The following is a 16015-nucleotide window of genomic DNA, read 5'->3' as shown; positions in this document are numbered from 1 at the left end:
ACATCGCTTTTTAACCCTGCTTCCACAGAATTTTTAAAATTAAACTCATGAAATAGGCCTGGACAGAAATGATGGTACCCCTGAAAATAATGTGACAAAAGAGACATGTTAAATCAAGTTGTGTCCACTAATTAGCATCACAGGTGTCTACAATCTTGTAATCAGTCAGTGGGCCTGTATTTAGGGCTACAGATACTCACTGTGCTGTTTGGTGACATAGTGTGTGTCACACTCAACATGGACCAGAGGAAGCAAAGGAAAGAGTTGTCTCAGGAGATTAGAAAGAAAATTATAGACAAGCATGTTAAAGGTAAAGGTTATAAGACCATCTCCAAGCAGCTTGATGTTCCTGTGACTACCGTTGCGCTTATTATTCAGAAATGTAAGATCCATGGGACTGTAGCTAACCTCACTGGATGTGGCCGCTGGAGGAAAATTGATGACAAATCAAAGAGACATATAATACGAATGGTAACGAAAGAGCCCACGATAACTTCTAAAGAGATTAAAGGTGAACTTCAAGCTCAAGGAACATCAGTGTCATATTGCACCATCCGTCGTTGTTTGATCCAAAGTGGACTTCATGGGAGACGACCAAGGAGAACACCATTGTTGAAAAAAGAACATAAAAAATTTAGACTGGAATTTGCCAAACTACATGTTGACAAGCCACAAAGATTCTGGGAGAATGTCCTATGGACAGATGAGACAAAAATGGAAGTTTTTGGCAAGGCACATCAGCTCTATGTTCACAGACGGAAAAATGAAGCATATCAAGAAAAGAACACTGTTATGTTCTGGGGCTGCTTTGCCGCATCTGGCACTGGGTGTCTTGAATCTGTGCAGGGTACAATGAAATCTCAAGACTATCAAGGGATGCTAGAGAGAAACGTGCTGCCCAGTGTCAGAAAACTTGGTCTCAGTCGCAGGTCATGGGTCTTGCAACAGGATAATGACCCAAAACACACAGCTAAAAACACCCAAGAATGGCTAAGGGGAAAACATTGGACTATTCTAAAGTGGCCTTCTATGAGCCCTGACCTAAATCCTATTGAGCATCTTTGCAAAGAGCTGAAACATGCCGTCTGGAAAAGGCAACCTTCAAACACGAGACAACTGGAGCAGTTTGCTCATGAGGAGTGGGCAAAAATACCTGTCAAGAGGTGTAGAAGTCTCATTGACAGTTACAGGAATCGTTTGATTGCAGTGATTGCTTCAAAAGGTTGTTCAACAAAATATTAAGTTAAGAGTACCATCATTTCTGTCCAGACCTATTTCATGAGTTTAATTTTTTTTTTAATTCTGTGGAAGCAGGGTTGAAAAGCAATGTCTGACTTTCATTTGTTCATTTTCAGAGATTTTTAATTTACTACTTTTGTAAGATTCAAGTTGTTTCTGTGACCATTGTGGGTTTTTCTTTCATTAAATGAGAGGTACCAACAATTTTGACCATGTATGTAATAAAGTGGAATAAAGGGACGAGCCCGTATACTAAATCGGCCATTGTACATTCGACATTTGCCTTGTACCAAGTGCAAGAATTCTTCCCAAATGATAAAATTGAAAGAAAAAATACATAGGACAAAATCTAGAGTAACCCTATAATAGCCAGTGGAGCGCCTCTGCTTCCTTTTGAATTATTTAGGCAACAGGTTCATTTTGGACATGCATTCTGCTTTATCTGAACGTAAAACAGAACAGATAAAGCAGAATTCCCAAACAGTTGTCAACATAGCCTTACAAAAACAGACATGTCCATAGAGAACACAGATCTTCTTTAATTCTCTTTTATAGCCATTCCATTTTGCAGGTCCCAAAGGCTCCCTGGTGTTCATTTTCACCCTTAGGATCCTATCCTTTGCAGCAGAGGCCATTGGGTTGTGTCCACAGAACAGCTGCTGGCCAGTTGAGCTTTTTAAGGCTACGGCCCCACTATCCGTATTTGGTCAGTATTCGGTCAGTATTTTTTCTCAGGAGTTGGAGCCAAAACCAGGTGAGGAACAATCAGAGAAAAAGTATAATAGAAACGAGTCACCAATTCTGCATTTATCACCCACTCCTGGTTTTGGCTCCCACTCCTGAGAAAAAATACTGACCAAATACTGATAGTGAGGCCGTGGCCTAAGGGAACAAGTTTCAACATGTTGGTTCAGAACCGGAGATACAGAGATAATTACTAAATCATATTTCCCCCAGGAGACTTGAGAGCAGAGCGTGCTTGGGAATAAGTGCACCACCAACCACTGAAGCCAACACTGACTGCCCTGCTGTAAATGCCACTTAAGTAGATAGATTGGTGGCAACTGACAGCAGTTCTTGTCGGAGCATGACCAAGGGAACAGGTAGCCATGTTATAAAGTTGTGACAAAAAAATGTGTGTAAAGCACAGGTTAAGTGATGAAAATAATCATAGTAGTGTGACTTACAGTATGGGGTGGGCCATTTATATGGATACACCTAAATAAAATGGGAATGGTTGGTGTTATCAACTTCCTGTTTGTGACACATTAGTATATGGGAGGGGGGAAACTTTTCCAGATGGGTGGTGACCATGGCGACCACTTTGATGTCAGCCATTTTGGATCCAACTTTAATTTTTTCAATGGGAAGAGGGTCATGTGACACATCAAACTTATTGAGAATTTCATAAGAAAAACAATGGTGTGCTTAGTTTTAAAGTAAATTTATTCTTTCATGAGTTATTTACAAGTTTCTCTTTGTTTACAGCCATTGACATGTCTCAGAGGTTAACACGTGAGGAGCGGATAGAAATTGTGTTGATGTCTGGTGAACGCAGTACCCGGGTCATTGCAGCAGATTTCAATGCAAGTCACCCTACGAGACCACCCATCTCCCATGCTACAGTTAGCAAACTGCTTGCCAAATTGACACAGGTTCAGTGTTGGATTTGCCAAAATGTGAACGCAAGAAAACTGTCACTAATGAAGAAACATCAGTGGCTGTCCTAGCTTCATTCAGCAAGAGCCCACAGCGTAGCACTCGCCGCATGTCACTGGAGAGTGGCATCAGTCGAAAATCCCTTTGGCAGATATTAGCTACTCACAAATGGCACCCTTACAAAATCCAGCTGCTGCAGCATCTCAACGAGGATGACCCAGATCGGCGCACTGAATTTGCAGAATGGGCAAAACAAAAATTTGAACAGGACCCCCAGTTTACACAGAACATTATGTTCAGTGATGAGGCAAACTTTTTTGTGAATGGTGAAGTTAACAAACAAATTCACCGCTATTGGTCTGACACTAACCCACAGTGGATAGATCCCTCCAAGACTGTTGGAACACAAAAATTGATGGTATGGTGTGGTATATGGGGTACAAAGATAGTGGGGCCATTCTTCATCAATGGAAACCTCAATGCCACTTTATATTTGAAATTGATACGTGATGATGCGTTGCCCTCTTTATGCACTGAAGATGGCACGTTCCCTGAGTTTTTCCAACAAGATGGTGCACGACCACATTATGGGTGTCAGGTCCGAGCATTCCTACAAGAACAGTTTCCTGGAAAGTGGATTGGTCGTCGTGGGCCAGTTGAATGGCCACCAAGGTCTCCTGATCTGACCCCGTTAGACTTTTATCTTTGGGGTCATCTGAAGGCAATTGTCTATGCTGTGAAGATACGAGATGTGCAGCATCTGAAGCAACGGATACTGGAAGCCTGTGCTAGCATTTCTTCTGCAGTGTTGCTATCAGTGTGAAGAGTGGGAGAAGAGGGTTGCATTGACAATCCAACACAATGGGCAGCACTTTGAACACATTTTATAAGTGGTCATAAACTTGTAAATAACTCATGAAAGAATAAAGTTACATTAAAACCAAGCACACCATTGTTTTTCTTATGAAATTCTCAATAAGTTTGATGTGTCACATGACCCTCTTCCCATTGAAAAAAATAAAGTTGGATCCAAAATGGCCGAATTCAAAATGGCCGCCATGGTCACCACCCATCTGGAAAAGTTTTCCCCTCCGATATACTAATGTGCCACAAACAGGAAGTTGATATCACCAACCATTCCCATTTAATTTAGGTGTATCCATATAAATGGCCCACCCTGTACATTCCATGGACTGTAGAACATATTTTGGGTATGCAGTTGATTTGCACAAATGCATACATTAATATCAAGCTTCTGATCACATCACGTATGATGTACCATTTATAATAGCAATGTCTAAATATGTGGAAAAGGGTATTTCTGGGACTCTTAGGGTGTGACAGCTACCTTTGCACCTGCTAGCTACAACCCAAGACCTATACCTCAGATTGCGCAGTTTACAATTATTTTTGTTTAGAATAAGTTGAATTTAACAACAACAATGCGAATTTGTAATTTTTTTCTTTGGTAAACACCAGGAGTAATTAATGAATTACATTTGTTTGCTTTTATTTTAGGGAATGGGATATCTCCATGCCAAGGGCATTCTACATAAAGACCTCAAATCAAAAAATGTTTTCTATGACAATGGAAAAGTAGTGATTACTGACTTTGGCCTTTTCAGTATATCGGGTGTGCTGCAGGCTGGCAGGTATGATGTAATATCTTTCATTAATATTATATATGACAAATGTCTTTATATTTTCATTTTCAACACATTAATCATGCTGAAAAGTTTTAGTCTTGAGTCAGACGTTTCAAAATACTAAATGTTGTAAATCCTAACCGGAGGAAATGTGGAATGATACTACAGTAAATACTGGGACACGTAAAATATATATGTATTATAATATTGTAAGTAAGGGCATACTGTATGTACAATAGAAGCACCCCATGTGACTGCAGTGAATTACGTATAGAGTGATGACCAGCCCTGATTATTGCACACTCTTTGCTATTAGGTGGCAAGACTCCAGACTCCAGCCTCTAGTTTGCAGATCATCTACATTGCTAGGAAATATGGATGTGTTGAATTTGCTTAATGGTCCTGAATAGGTTATTGGAGGAAGAAGAGGGGACAAACACCATGTCAACGTATTCTGGATGGCTAAACCAGACACTTTAGTGCTTGGCCATTTTGATATTTTTTATGGGTCCTCTTATTATCCTATGTATATTACATTACTTTTATAAGATTTATAGTAATATAATTAAGTGGTTACTTTTTCATGTTATTAGAAATAACAACAACAACAAAAAATCTGTAAGGACATACTACAAGATTCATCATTTATAGTAATCTGTAGTAGATGTAAGATTCCTCCCAAATTATCTGGATAATAGGACAAGTGATAGATCAGAAGAGATTTCTCTCAGGTAGAGGAGTTAGGTAATGTAACTAACGATGGCTTTTACTGATAATGAACCAAATGCCATGGATAAAAGAATTGAAAACTAAATGGGATATCAATAAAATTATTGTTTCAATAAGAGGCTCCATGTTCTGTACATGCATTGGATAAAAGTAACTGCGCCGTGGGTTCATTAGTGTCTGACAAATTGCCTAAGAACACTCTCCTCCCTGGGGTGTCCGAGCACGCCAGTCTCATTCAGCGCTTGATCTATACTCCATGTTTCTACATGGCAATCATCTGATGAAGGTCTAAAGTAGACCAAAACGCTATTTTTCAGGACTGCACCATTAAAGGTTGTTCTCCACAACACCACAAGGAATGCCAGATATTTTTCTCTTGTAATTAAGTTTTTAAAGAGTAACTTTGTTTTAATTTTTATTTCATTAATGAATAGTACACATGAAAATGAGAAACTTTGTAATATACCGTATTTTTTGGATTATAAGATGCACTTTTCCGGACAAATTTGGGGAGAAAATCGGGGCGCGCCTTATAATCTGAATGTAGTTTACCGGGGGGACTGCTGCGGTGGAGCGTGTTCCAGGAAGCAGGGTCGCTGCTGGAGAGAGCAGGCGGCAGCTTCAGGAGTGGGGCGATGCTGCAGGCCCGGGGCTGGGAAGAGGGGGTGTTCTGAATTAATCAGTCATTATCAAGATTCTCAATTCTGAGGAGTGAAGACTGACTTTCCCATTACTGAGATAGTAGATTCTATGTAGATGGGAAGAGGGAGGGGCTAGTGGCCGAGCTCCACCCTTCTCATTTTCCTCCTATATACTTAAAATATTATCTATAGCAGCTGCCATCTCCTATCTCAGTAATGGAAAAGTCGGTCTTCACTGAATACAGATTTTACCTCAGAATTGAGAATCTTGATAATGACTGATCAATTCTGGCAGAGAAAGAAGCATATTTTTCTGATTAATATATTATACAAAGTTGCATATTTTCATGTGTACTATTGATTTATGAAATAAAAATTAAAACGGTTACTGTTTAAATTTGCGATGGTCAACATTTCTAATTCTCGATGGATTCATTTTGTATAAAATGTTTTTTTTGGGGGCTTTGTTTGTAAAAGGAGTGGTATTGTGACGCCCGGGTGGAGGAGAGAGATGGAGGATAGTAATACGTCCGAGTTGGTTGGACTAGGGGACGCCTCTCCTTCCCCGCTCGCTAGCCCACCCTGAGAGTTGGGGTACTCGGAGCCGGGCCACTGTGCAAGGTGGATGTAGTCGCGGCCTAGACCCGGTCCGTGCCCAGGGTTGTCACATTAAAAAGTTAAGGGCTAGGAGGGACGGTGACAGTGATTCGAGTGGTGTGAAAGACTACGCCACCTGTGGTGCCTGGTGATGGCCACCAGCCCTGCGGCAGTCCTCTGAGGCGGGATGTAGTGGCAGCTTTGGATGGTGCTACTCCCCACAGGCGGAGCAGGGCCTCAGGGCAGAGACGTGGATGGAGGGAGTAGTAGTGAATTCTGGTGTAGTGCTGTGCGGCGCGGGAATAAAGGACCGGAGGCCATAGGGGTAGTCTTCCAGGTTTTACTCACGGTAGAGCATGCAGCTCCAAGGCTTCTCCCTGCTCCTCACGGCGCTCTGCGGCCACCAGGACCGGGGGTCCAACGACCTCCGGGTAGTTCAGGTGCTTTGGTCAGGACCCCGCACCAGAGTGTTCCTAGACTTCTCACTAAGTCCCCTCCTGTCCGTGTGTGGTACGTGTGGTAAGGCTGGGTCTCCCTCTGGTCTATGCACAGAACAAGGGTAAGGGTGGCGACTCCGCTCCATCCGTTACCCGGTGGGATCCACTGAGCCTTCCGGGCTTTCCTGACTAGGACGTGAAGTAACAAAGTCAGGTAACGGGGTCCGGTACCCCTTTTGCAGCAGGAGTCCCTCTGGCTAGGCGAGAATAGTGAGGATAGTGGCGTATGCCGCTCCATCTGCATCCCCCTGGGATCCTTTTGCCTGTAGAGCTTGTCTCCTCTGCTCCCCTCCAGGCCTTCTTAGGTAGGGACCTTGACCTGGTAGAGACAGCCGTTAACTCTTGCCCGCTCCTCGACTCAAGGCCTGAGTACGAGGACCATGTCCCCATCAACTGCAGTTTCACACAGAAAGCCCCATTCAGTGATGAAGATCACAATGAAAGGACCATAAGCCCAAGATGGCCATTTATTAAATATGAATTATTAAGTGTAACCTAAAAGTGCGTCCTCCACCCTCACCCACTATATGGTTCCCCCTTACTTTGGTTCCCCACCATCTCCTCTTATCCCGGCTGGGGCAGCACCCTGGTGCATATGAGCCCCCCTACAGGTGGGAGAGGTGTAGTGTTGGATGGATAGGTGGGGTCCTGGCAGCTGCACCATCCTTACCTCGAAGGAGAGATACCACACCTCATTAAAGAGATGCAATACCCCTGTGGCGACCGAACCCTCAGGGGCGCCACAGTATCATATAAACATCCCTTTCCCATTTACTGTTTTAGGTATGGGGTACCCAACTTAGGACTTTCTTTTGTTAGCTGGAGTTGATTTGGCCATTTATTATGGTCATCCATATTTTGGGGGGCCCTGTATCAGAAAAATTGAGCTCTGATTTATAATGAACAGAATTTTAAAACCTAAAAATTAGTGATGATAACAATTAGACATTAACTTTCAGTCAACACATACAATATAAAAAAGCTACATATGATATATAAAAAAACTATATAAAATGTAGGTACTCCTTATATAGCACCAAGTTATGTCTGGTCTACTTGAAATTTATTTTTTTCCTATGACTGTCATGTAATTCAGAAATCACATTTGCAAATGACTACAAAAACGTGTAGATATAAAATCAGTATAGTAAGAAATGTGAAATTGACAACATTTTCTGAAGTGTATGATTTTATGCTTGTAATATATGTATTGCATGCAGTATATCAAACTTATTAGATGTGGCCAGAGCTTAATATGGTCATTATTATTATTTAATGGCCTCCGGCTCAATCTCAAGCCATCGGATTGCTGGTCTTCCTCTTCACCTTGTTTCTTCTATTCTTCTGACCATGATGTCCTTCTCCAGTGATTGCCCTCTAAGTATGACGTGTCCAAAGTAGACAAGTCGTAGCCTGTTGATCCTCACTTCGAGTGACATGTCTGGCTTGATTTGTTCCAAGATTGATTTGCTTGTTCTTCTTACCATCCATGGTATTGATAACATCCTTCTCCAGCACCACATTTCAAAGGTGTCGATTCTTCTTCTGTCTGGTTCTTTATTGTCCAGGTTCCGCATTCATATGTTACTACAGAAAAGACCAAACTATGTATGAGCTGAGTCTTTGTCGCTAGTGAAATGTTTGTTCCTCGATCTGAAGACCTTGTTCAGTGACTTCATTGTTGATTTGCCCATGGCTAGTCTCCTATTGACTTCCGGTGTCGTCGCTCGGTACAGTCATATCTTTAGCTATTGTACTAAATACTTTGGAAACCTTTCATAATGTACTGTGTGTGTTTATGTGGTAATCCCAAGCTTTCCATAAGATAACTATTATACTTGCTATTAATCATTTATGTGGTAGCAACCTAAACTCAGCCTCACTGGGAAAAGAGCAGATTCCTAGTTTGACCGTATAGCATCTCTATGTTGTCACATTATTATTATTATTCTTTTACTATAAATGGTTGTCACAGAGATTGTGGCTTAGCAACACTTTCAAACCATGCTGTTTGGCCCATCCTTCCTGTATACACCTATACACAATAGTATTCAGAGTAATTCACTAAGGGCTTATTCATACTTCAGTATTTTTTCAGTATTTTTCATCAGAGTTTGTAAGCCAAAACTAGCAGTGGAACATACAGAGAAAGACTATAATTGAAAGATTGACATCTGTCTGTGTTTTGGAGACACTCCTGGTTTTGGCATACAAATACTGATGAAATGCTGATCAAAAATACTGATGTGTGAATAAAGCCTAAGATTGCTATACTATGTCACCTTCCAAGAGGTCCCTTGATTTTGATGGTACCTTCTTTGATTCGTTTTTGGTCATTGAAATGATCCATACCATATTTATGACTATAAGACCACGTTCACACGTTCAGTATTTGGTTAGTATTTCACATCAATATATGTAAGTCAAAATCACGAGTAGATGAAAAATGCGGAAGTGGTGACGTGTTTTATCCTTTTCCTTTGATTGTTGCAGTCCTGGATTTGGCTTACAGATATTGATGCAAAATAATGACCAAATATTGAAAGTGTGAATGTGGCCTTACTATACAGACATATTAATCACCCATATCACACACAGGAAAAGTGAATGCCTCTTCACTTTAGTACCAAGAACCATGAGTGCATAGAAAAGCTACATTATCTGATTACTTCAAAAAGAATCAGGGCTTACATAACATTTTCATGAGACTTATAGAAGTACGGTAATTAATAAAAAATAAATGAAAATCTGTCTTGGTCTTGTAATGGACGCAGAAGGCGATGTCTTGTAATGAGCCGTGCTTGTTTGTCCATCACACGACAGATTCTTATTCCATGGAAATAAACAAGTAAGGGTCGTATTGAATGACTACAAACAAAGAACTCAAAAACCACAAAAATTGATATAGCAAGTCTTTTGGAAAATTGAAAACTCTATATTATACAAAGAATAAGCTGTATTTCCTGAAACCTTAATACCTCTTAAGCCTCAGCTGGATAGAATTGCTTTACCTTTTCTTACTGTATCACAAGCTTGTTTTCTGGTCTATAAAATGTTCCATGAATTAAAGGGATTGTGCTTTTTCAGAAAATTCCAGTCCCAGAGAATAGTTTATTAGAGAAAAACAAACTGTAATTTATAGACTGCCCTGGGTTCTGCGCAGAGTCTCCGCCACTACTCCCGGTATCTGATATGGACTGCAATGCTGACATCACCTCGACAGCACAGCAGCCAATCAGTGAACTCAGTGACTTTGAGCAGGGCGTTCAGTCCACATGGGCAGAATTGCTGAGCTCACTGATTGGCTGTCAACATGGCGTCAGCACTGCAGCCAATACCAAATACCGGGAAGACTCAGCTGGCTCGCTCCATGAAACACTGGAGCAGCTGTCAGGTCACAAAGTGCCATAGAATGACGGCAGTGGCAGCAATAAAAGGGAAAGATGGCAGCTGCTAAGTATGAACATAGTGTCAGGAACCTTAGGTTAGAAGCAGCACCAATGAAATAAAAAAACAAAACACTGGAGTGGTTCTTTAAGTAAAAACAGAAGAACCACTCTCATGATTTTCTTGCCAACTACTTCAACTTATGATGAATGTTAGGCATCTCAATGGCTGAAAAGACTCCCGTAGCGTTGTAAGGCTATCATACAGGTCTGGAAATATAGAATGGTAGTTCTCAGTTTCCTACTTCACAGATGTTCTCTAGTTGAAGCAGTAAGTCTGTGTACACACAGCGTCTTTTAGACATAGCCGCTGAGTTTTCCATGGTGAGGACCCTTCAGAGAACAATGGTGGCGTTTTATGTGGTGTCTTCTTCAGCACTATACTTGTCCTGACTTTTTTTTTTAGCTTAAATTTTACACCAAACACAGCTTCTAAGTTTATGAAGATGCTACAAAAGATGGAACCACCATAAAAATATGCAAAAAGCACATATAAATATTTACTGGCTAGAGGCATATGAATATCAGTCTCTCCATTAATATATAAAAACATAATAAGTGGAGTGGGGTACTCCAATATAATTACCTACATATGATTACCAAGGTATTTACTACACCACTCACACATAACTTATAAAATACATTTTATTAAATTATCAAACATGAGGCTCAAAGAGGAAGTAACAAAGAATGGTAAATCCTAGTAAATAGGATCAGTATTCACTTCTATAGCATACAAAAGATGGCTGCCGTTCATACACGTAGTCTAATATTGACCCAAGTAAAACAAGCAAAACCATACTAGTAGAGATAATAAAGTGTCAGTGCTTATCCATAATGTAGTATAAGGACTATCACGACCACCCGACGCCCTGTTCGCACAGGTGCTTTCTCAAGGGGAGTGTGTCTGCTAACCTCTCCTGTGTCTTTTATATGTCCAGTAATGCTCACATATGGGCTAATAGGGTGGCGCATGCGATGCCATTCCCACGCCACAGGAGCACCTTGTTCTGGCACTCACTTCCAACGCAATGGTGGTATTTTTTGTGACTCGTCTTCTTAGACACCATACTTGTCATGGCTTATTTTATAGTTTCAACTTTACACCCAACGCAGCTTCTAAGTGTATGATCATGCTACAAGAGATGGAACAAGTTACAAAAGGCTTAGCAATTCATTTTTACATTGCTGTGCATTATGTTCATTCTTTGTAGCTGGTATTTTTAGCAGTTTTCCAGACGGAATCTGTCTAACAAAGAATTCATATGCACATATCCTAAGAGTTCTTCAGATTCAGGAAGCAGCAGATCCACACATACCCAGTCTTGGTCTAAACTGACAATTGCATGCATTTCTATCTAGGCCTGGCAATACTCTAAGAGCTTAACTGCCTGGACTCCAGATCGATACATTGTAGCAAAATTCTAGAGAACTTTGTGAAACTGCTGATGATGTATTTGGTTCTAAAGTACTGTCCAACCTGAGAGCAGGGTTAGGTAAATACTGGTTGCTGTGAATCTTGTGAATGGTGATGAGTTTATACACAAAGGCTGCAAACATTTGAATCAAAATGGCGCATGTGACTGGAGCATATTAGCTTCAAATTTTGTGATTTTTAAAAATTTCCAAATGATTATTCTTGCAAAAACATATGGAAACCCTACACTCCACCCATAGAGCCAAACTAAAATAAAAAATAAACAGACAAACCTATGAAAAAATGGTTTTAAAAAGGTTCAAATGGAAACATTAACATGGCACAGAAAAGAAAAAAACAAAAATGGAAACCGCCAAAGACTAGGAAAAAAAAGGTGCAAGTATAATAATGAATCGAGCCCAAAGTATATATGAAACAGGTAGAGTTTTTTTTATCTGTATAAGGCCACGGCCCCACTATCAGTATTTGGTCAGTATTCAGTCAGTATTTTTTCTCAGGAGGGGGAGCCAAAACCAGGTGAGGAACAATCAGAGAAAAGGTATATTAGAAACAAGTCACCAATTCTGCATTTATCACCCACTCCTGGTTTTGGCTCCCACTCCTGAGAAAAAATAGTGACCGAATACTGACCAAATACTGATAATGGGGCCGAGGCCTAATAATGAAGCTTTATGTGACTAAAACCAGAACTCCCGTTTAAAGATTTACGTCATATGTTGTGTCCCCAACTTTGATGCAGGCTCCGGCGCTGAGCTAGCATCTTTCCTCGCACACGACAGTCCATCAGCGCCTGTCATAAATCCTGCCCATCAGCGCCTCTGTCACATGATCGCGGGGTGCCGATGGGTTGTCATGACAGCCGGAGGTCTTCAGAAGACCCCTGTGCCTGTCATTGTGAATCTGACCATGAATAAGGCTCTCTAACCGAAACGCGTAGGTCCGACTGGACACATTTATTATATTTCCTTTCCCTGTGACTTTGCCAGTTATTTTCTCTGGAGCTTTTAACTGAACCTAATAGAAGTCAAGTTTTATTTATACTTACCTGGGATGGCACACCCCACGCTGGACCTCTCCATTTGTTTCTAAAATAAAAAATAAATTATAGATGTTTGGTATCTCTGTACTCGTACTGACCTGGGGAATCATATTGGCAGGTCAATTTTACTGAATAGTGAACATGGTAAATAAAAAACCCAAAAAACAATTGTGGAATTTCACATTTTTTGCAATTTAATTGCACTTGGAATTTTCTTCCCAGTTTCCAGTACACTACATGGTAAAATCACTGGTGCCATTCAAAATTACAAATCGTCCCACAAAATACAAGCCCTCATATGGCTATTTTGACTTGAAAATAAAAAAGTTATGGCTCTTGGAAAAAGGGGAGGAAAAAACAGAAAATAGCCATGGTGTGAAGGGGTTAAAGGAACCTGACAGCTGGATCTACACTTCGAATAATTGTATGGCTACATATGTATTTTAAGCCTGATTACAGGCAACCCCATTGTATGAGGAAAATGTACAGCATATAAAGTGTGCACTATGGGCGGAATAGTCTTGCCCCGTCTGCTGATAGCATGCCCACTGAGGCGTGACTGAGATCCTTGATCTTGCCTCACTCTCTCTTCCCAAAACATTTAGATTTGAGAGTCCTCAGTGGTTGATACCTTTTAATGGCTAACTGAAAAGATGGTAACAAATTGCAAGCTTTCGAGACTACTCAGGTCTCTTCATCAGGCATAGTATACCACAAAATCTGAAGAGTCACATATTTATACACAATAAGACACACAAAAAATGCAATAGGTAAGACAGGTGATGAAAAGCAGAGTCATTATGGAAGAGATAAACAGTTCTGGCTATAAATATTTTAGCAGTTAATAGATAAGGAGTGTCAAGGTTTTATTGTCCTGTGACTAGGTCCAGTGTTGTGATGGCCTCACAGGTCTGAGAGTCTGAGGAGCACATTCCTTAGTTGATGTAGAATGACATAAATCCATGCGACACATTCATTCCTGCTCTGAAAGTGTGAAAGGTCACCATCAGTTTATATTCTGAGATTCTTCTTTCTCTTTGAGATTTGAAGTTACCTTTTAATACCAGTAATTTCATGTCTTTCATGCTGTGATCAGGGTAACAAAAATGCTTGGCTACAGGCAGATCTATTCTTTTTTCTTTTATTGTGTGGTGATGATGATTCATCCGTGTTCTAAGTTTTTGCCCTGTCTCCCCTACATAAAGACCCCCAGCTGGACATTTGGTACATATAATTAAGTACACTACATTATATGTGATACAGCTGAACGTACCTGGGATCTTATAGTCCTGATGTGAATTGGGAATCTTTTTCTTGTCTGTGGTCATTATAAACGGACAGGTTTTACATTTTTTCTGGTTGCAAGGAAAGGTACCTGTAGCTGGTGGAGATGACAGGGAGCTTCTGACAATGATGCTTCTTAGATTTGGGGGCTGCCTGAAACACAGAAGTGGGGGGTCTGGAAATATGGATTGTAATCGGGCATTTTTTTGTAGTAAGGGTTGTAGTTTCCGTGCAGCTCTTCTTAGCGCCTCCAGATTTGGATTGTAGATGACTACTAGAGGCACTCGGTTGTTTTCTTGTTTGGTTTTGTAATGTAGGAGATGATTCCGTGATATTCTGGTGGCTCTTGTAATCTGGTTCTCAATTGTTCTTGGATGGTAGCCCTGTTTCAAAAAGGTCTTTCTGAGGCCATCAAGGTGTTTGTCTCTATCCATCTGGATGGAACATATCCGATTGTATCTGATGGCTTGGCTGTAAACAATAGAGTTTTTTATGCTTTTTGGATGGAAACTGTCCCATTTAAGGTATGTAGGATGGTCGATTGGTTTCCGGTACAAGGATGTCTCTATTTCATTGTTCTGTAGCTTGATGATGGTGTCCAAAAAGTTAATTTCAGTACAGGAGTAGCTGAGTGTTAGGTTGATGGTGGGATGAAATCGATTAAAGTGTTCATGGAACGTCTTCAGCTGTTGCTCAGACCCCGTCCAGATGATTAAAATATCGTCAATGAAACGATAGTAGGCCAGAGGCCTGATGGTACATGAGGACAAAAAGTCACTTTCAAGCTTGTCCATGAAAAGATTTGCATACTCTGGAGCCATTTTACTTCCCATCGCTGTACCAGTTTCCTGTAGATATATGTTGCTATCAAATTCAAACTAATTGTGGGTGAGGATGAATTCTGTAAGTTTGACCACAGAATCAGCAACAATTCCTGTATTTTCTATGAAGATTTTGCAGGCATTTAATCCATCCTTGTGTGGGATATTAGAATACAAAGATTCCACATCCATGGTGGCCAGGATGGTTCCTTCTGGTAGAGGACCTATTGTTGCTAGTTTATTCAGTAGGTCTGTCATGTCCTGAATGTAGCTGGGTGTACTCTTTACCAGTGGTTTAAGAACACACTCTACCCATCCAGAAACTTGCTCAGTAAGGGTGCCCACACATGAAATAATTATTAATAATAATTAAATAGTGGCTGCTATTGTTTACCTTAATAATAGTGTTGCAATCCCACTCCTTACCACTGGAGGCTGCTGTTGTGTTCTGCAATTGCCCTTTACTAAGATGCCAGATTCTGAATCTGTGGGATCCATCTTGTTTCCTGTTTGGGTCTATTTAAAGCAGCACGGATCTCTCACTTATTGCTTGAGTATTGTGTCTAGCTGTTAACCTAGTTCCAGTCTCCAGCTCCTGAACATTCTTACCCAGACTGTTATCACCTACCTACGGATTGTTTCCTACAACTCATTTGCTAAACTCCAAGAACTTCTACTTACACTTGCTGTTTCTGCTCGTGCTCCTTTGGCCACTGGTTTCCAGCAGTACTACGTCAGTATCGTAACAAATGCATGCCTTTTGACTAGTCCTGTTCCTTTGGATATTCGGAAGAAGTTTGGAAAGGTGAGTATGACTATATACTGTAAATTTTCCCCATATAATGAGTTTGCCTTAATCAGCCTTAAAGGAGTTGTCCAGGTTTGGCACAAAAGTCTGATTTCACTTTATGTGACTTCAAACTTGTAAATTATTACATTTTGCACAACGCACACTGTCTGGATTCTTTGGTGCCAGTGG

At 40.7% G+C, this 16015-nt stretch overlaps 1 protein-coding gene across 2 annotated transcripts in view; it reads left to right on the top strand.

Moving 5' to 3' along the window:
- Nucleotides 1-16015, top strand: part of KSR2 (kinase suppressor of ras 2) — a 757356-nt gene that overhangs the window by 646876 nt on the left and 94465 nt on the right. For both annotated transcript variants that reach the window (XM_073676379.1, XM_073676380.1), the window contains exon 16: nucleotides 4417-4550. In XM_073676379.1, coding sequence (XP_073532480.1) covers nucleotides 4417-4550 — 134 coding nt within the window. The remainder of the gene's footprint in view (nucleotides 1-4416; nucleotides 4551-16015) is intronic.

The sequence above is a fragment of the Phyllobates terribilis genome, unplaced genomic scaffold (genome assembly GCF_046119375.1).
Source record: "Phyllobates terribilis strain yellow unplaced genomic scaffold, ASM4611937v1 Scaffold_1__5_contigs__length_1240528914, whole genome shotgun sequence".
Lineage (NCBI taxonomy): Eukaryota > Metazoa > Chordata > Amphibia > Anura > Dendrobatidae > Phyllobates > Phyllobates terribilis.
Note: the sequence above shows the minus strand (reverse complement) of the source record. Positions and strands in the feature narration are given on the sequence as shown.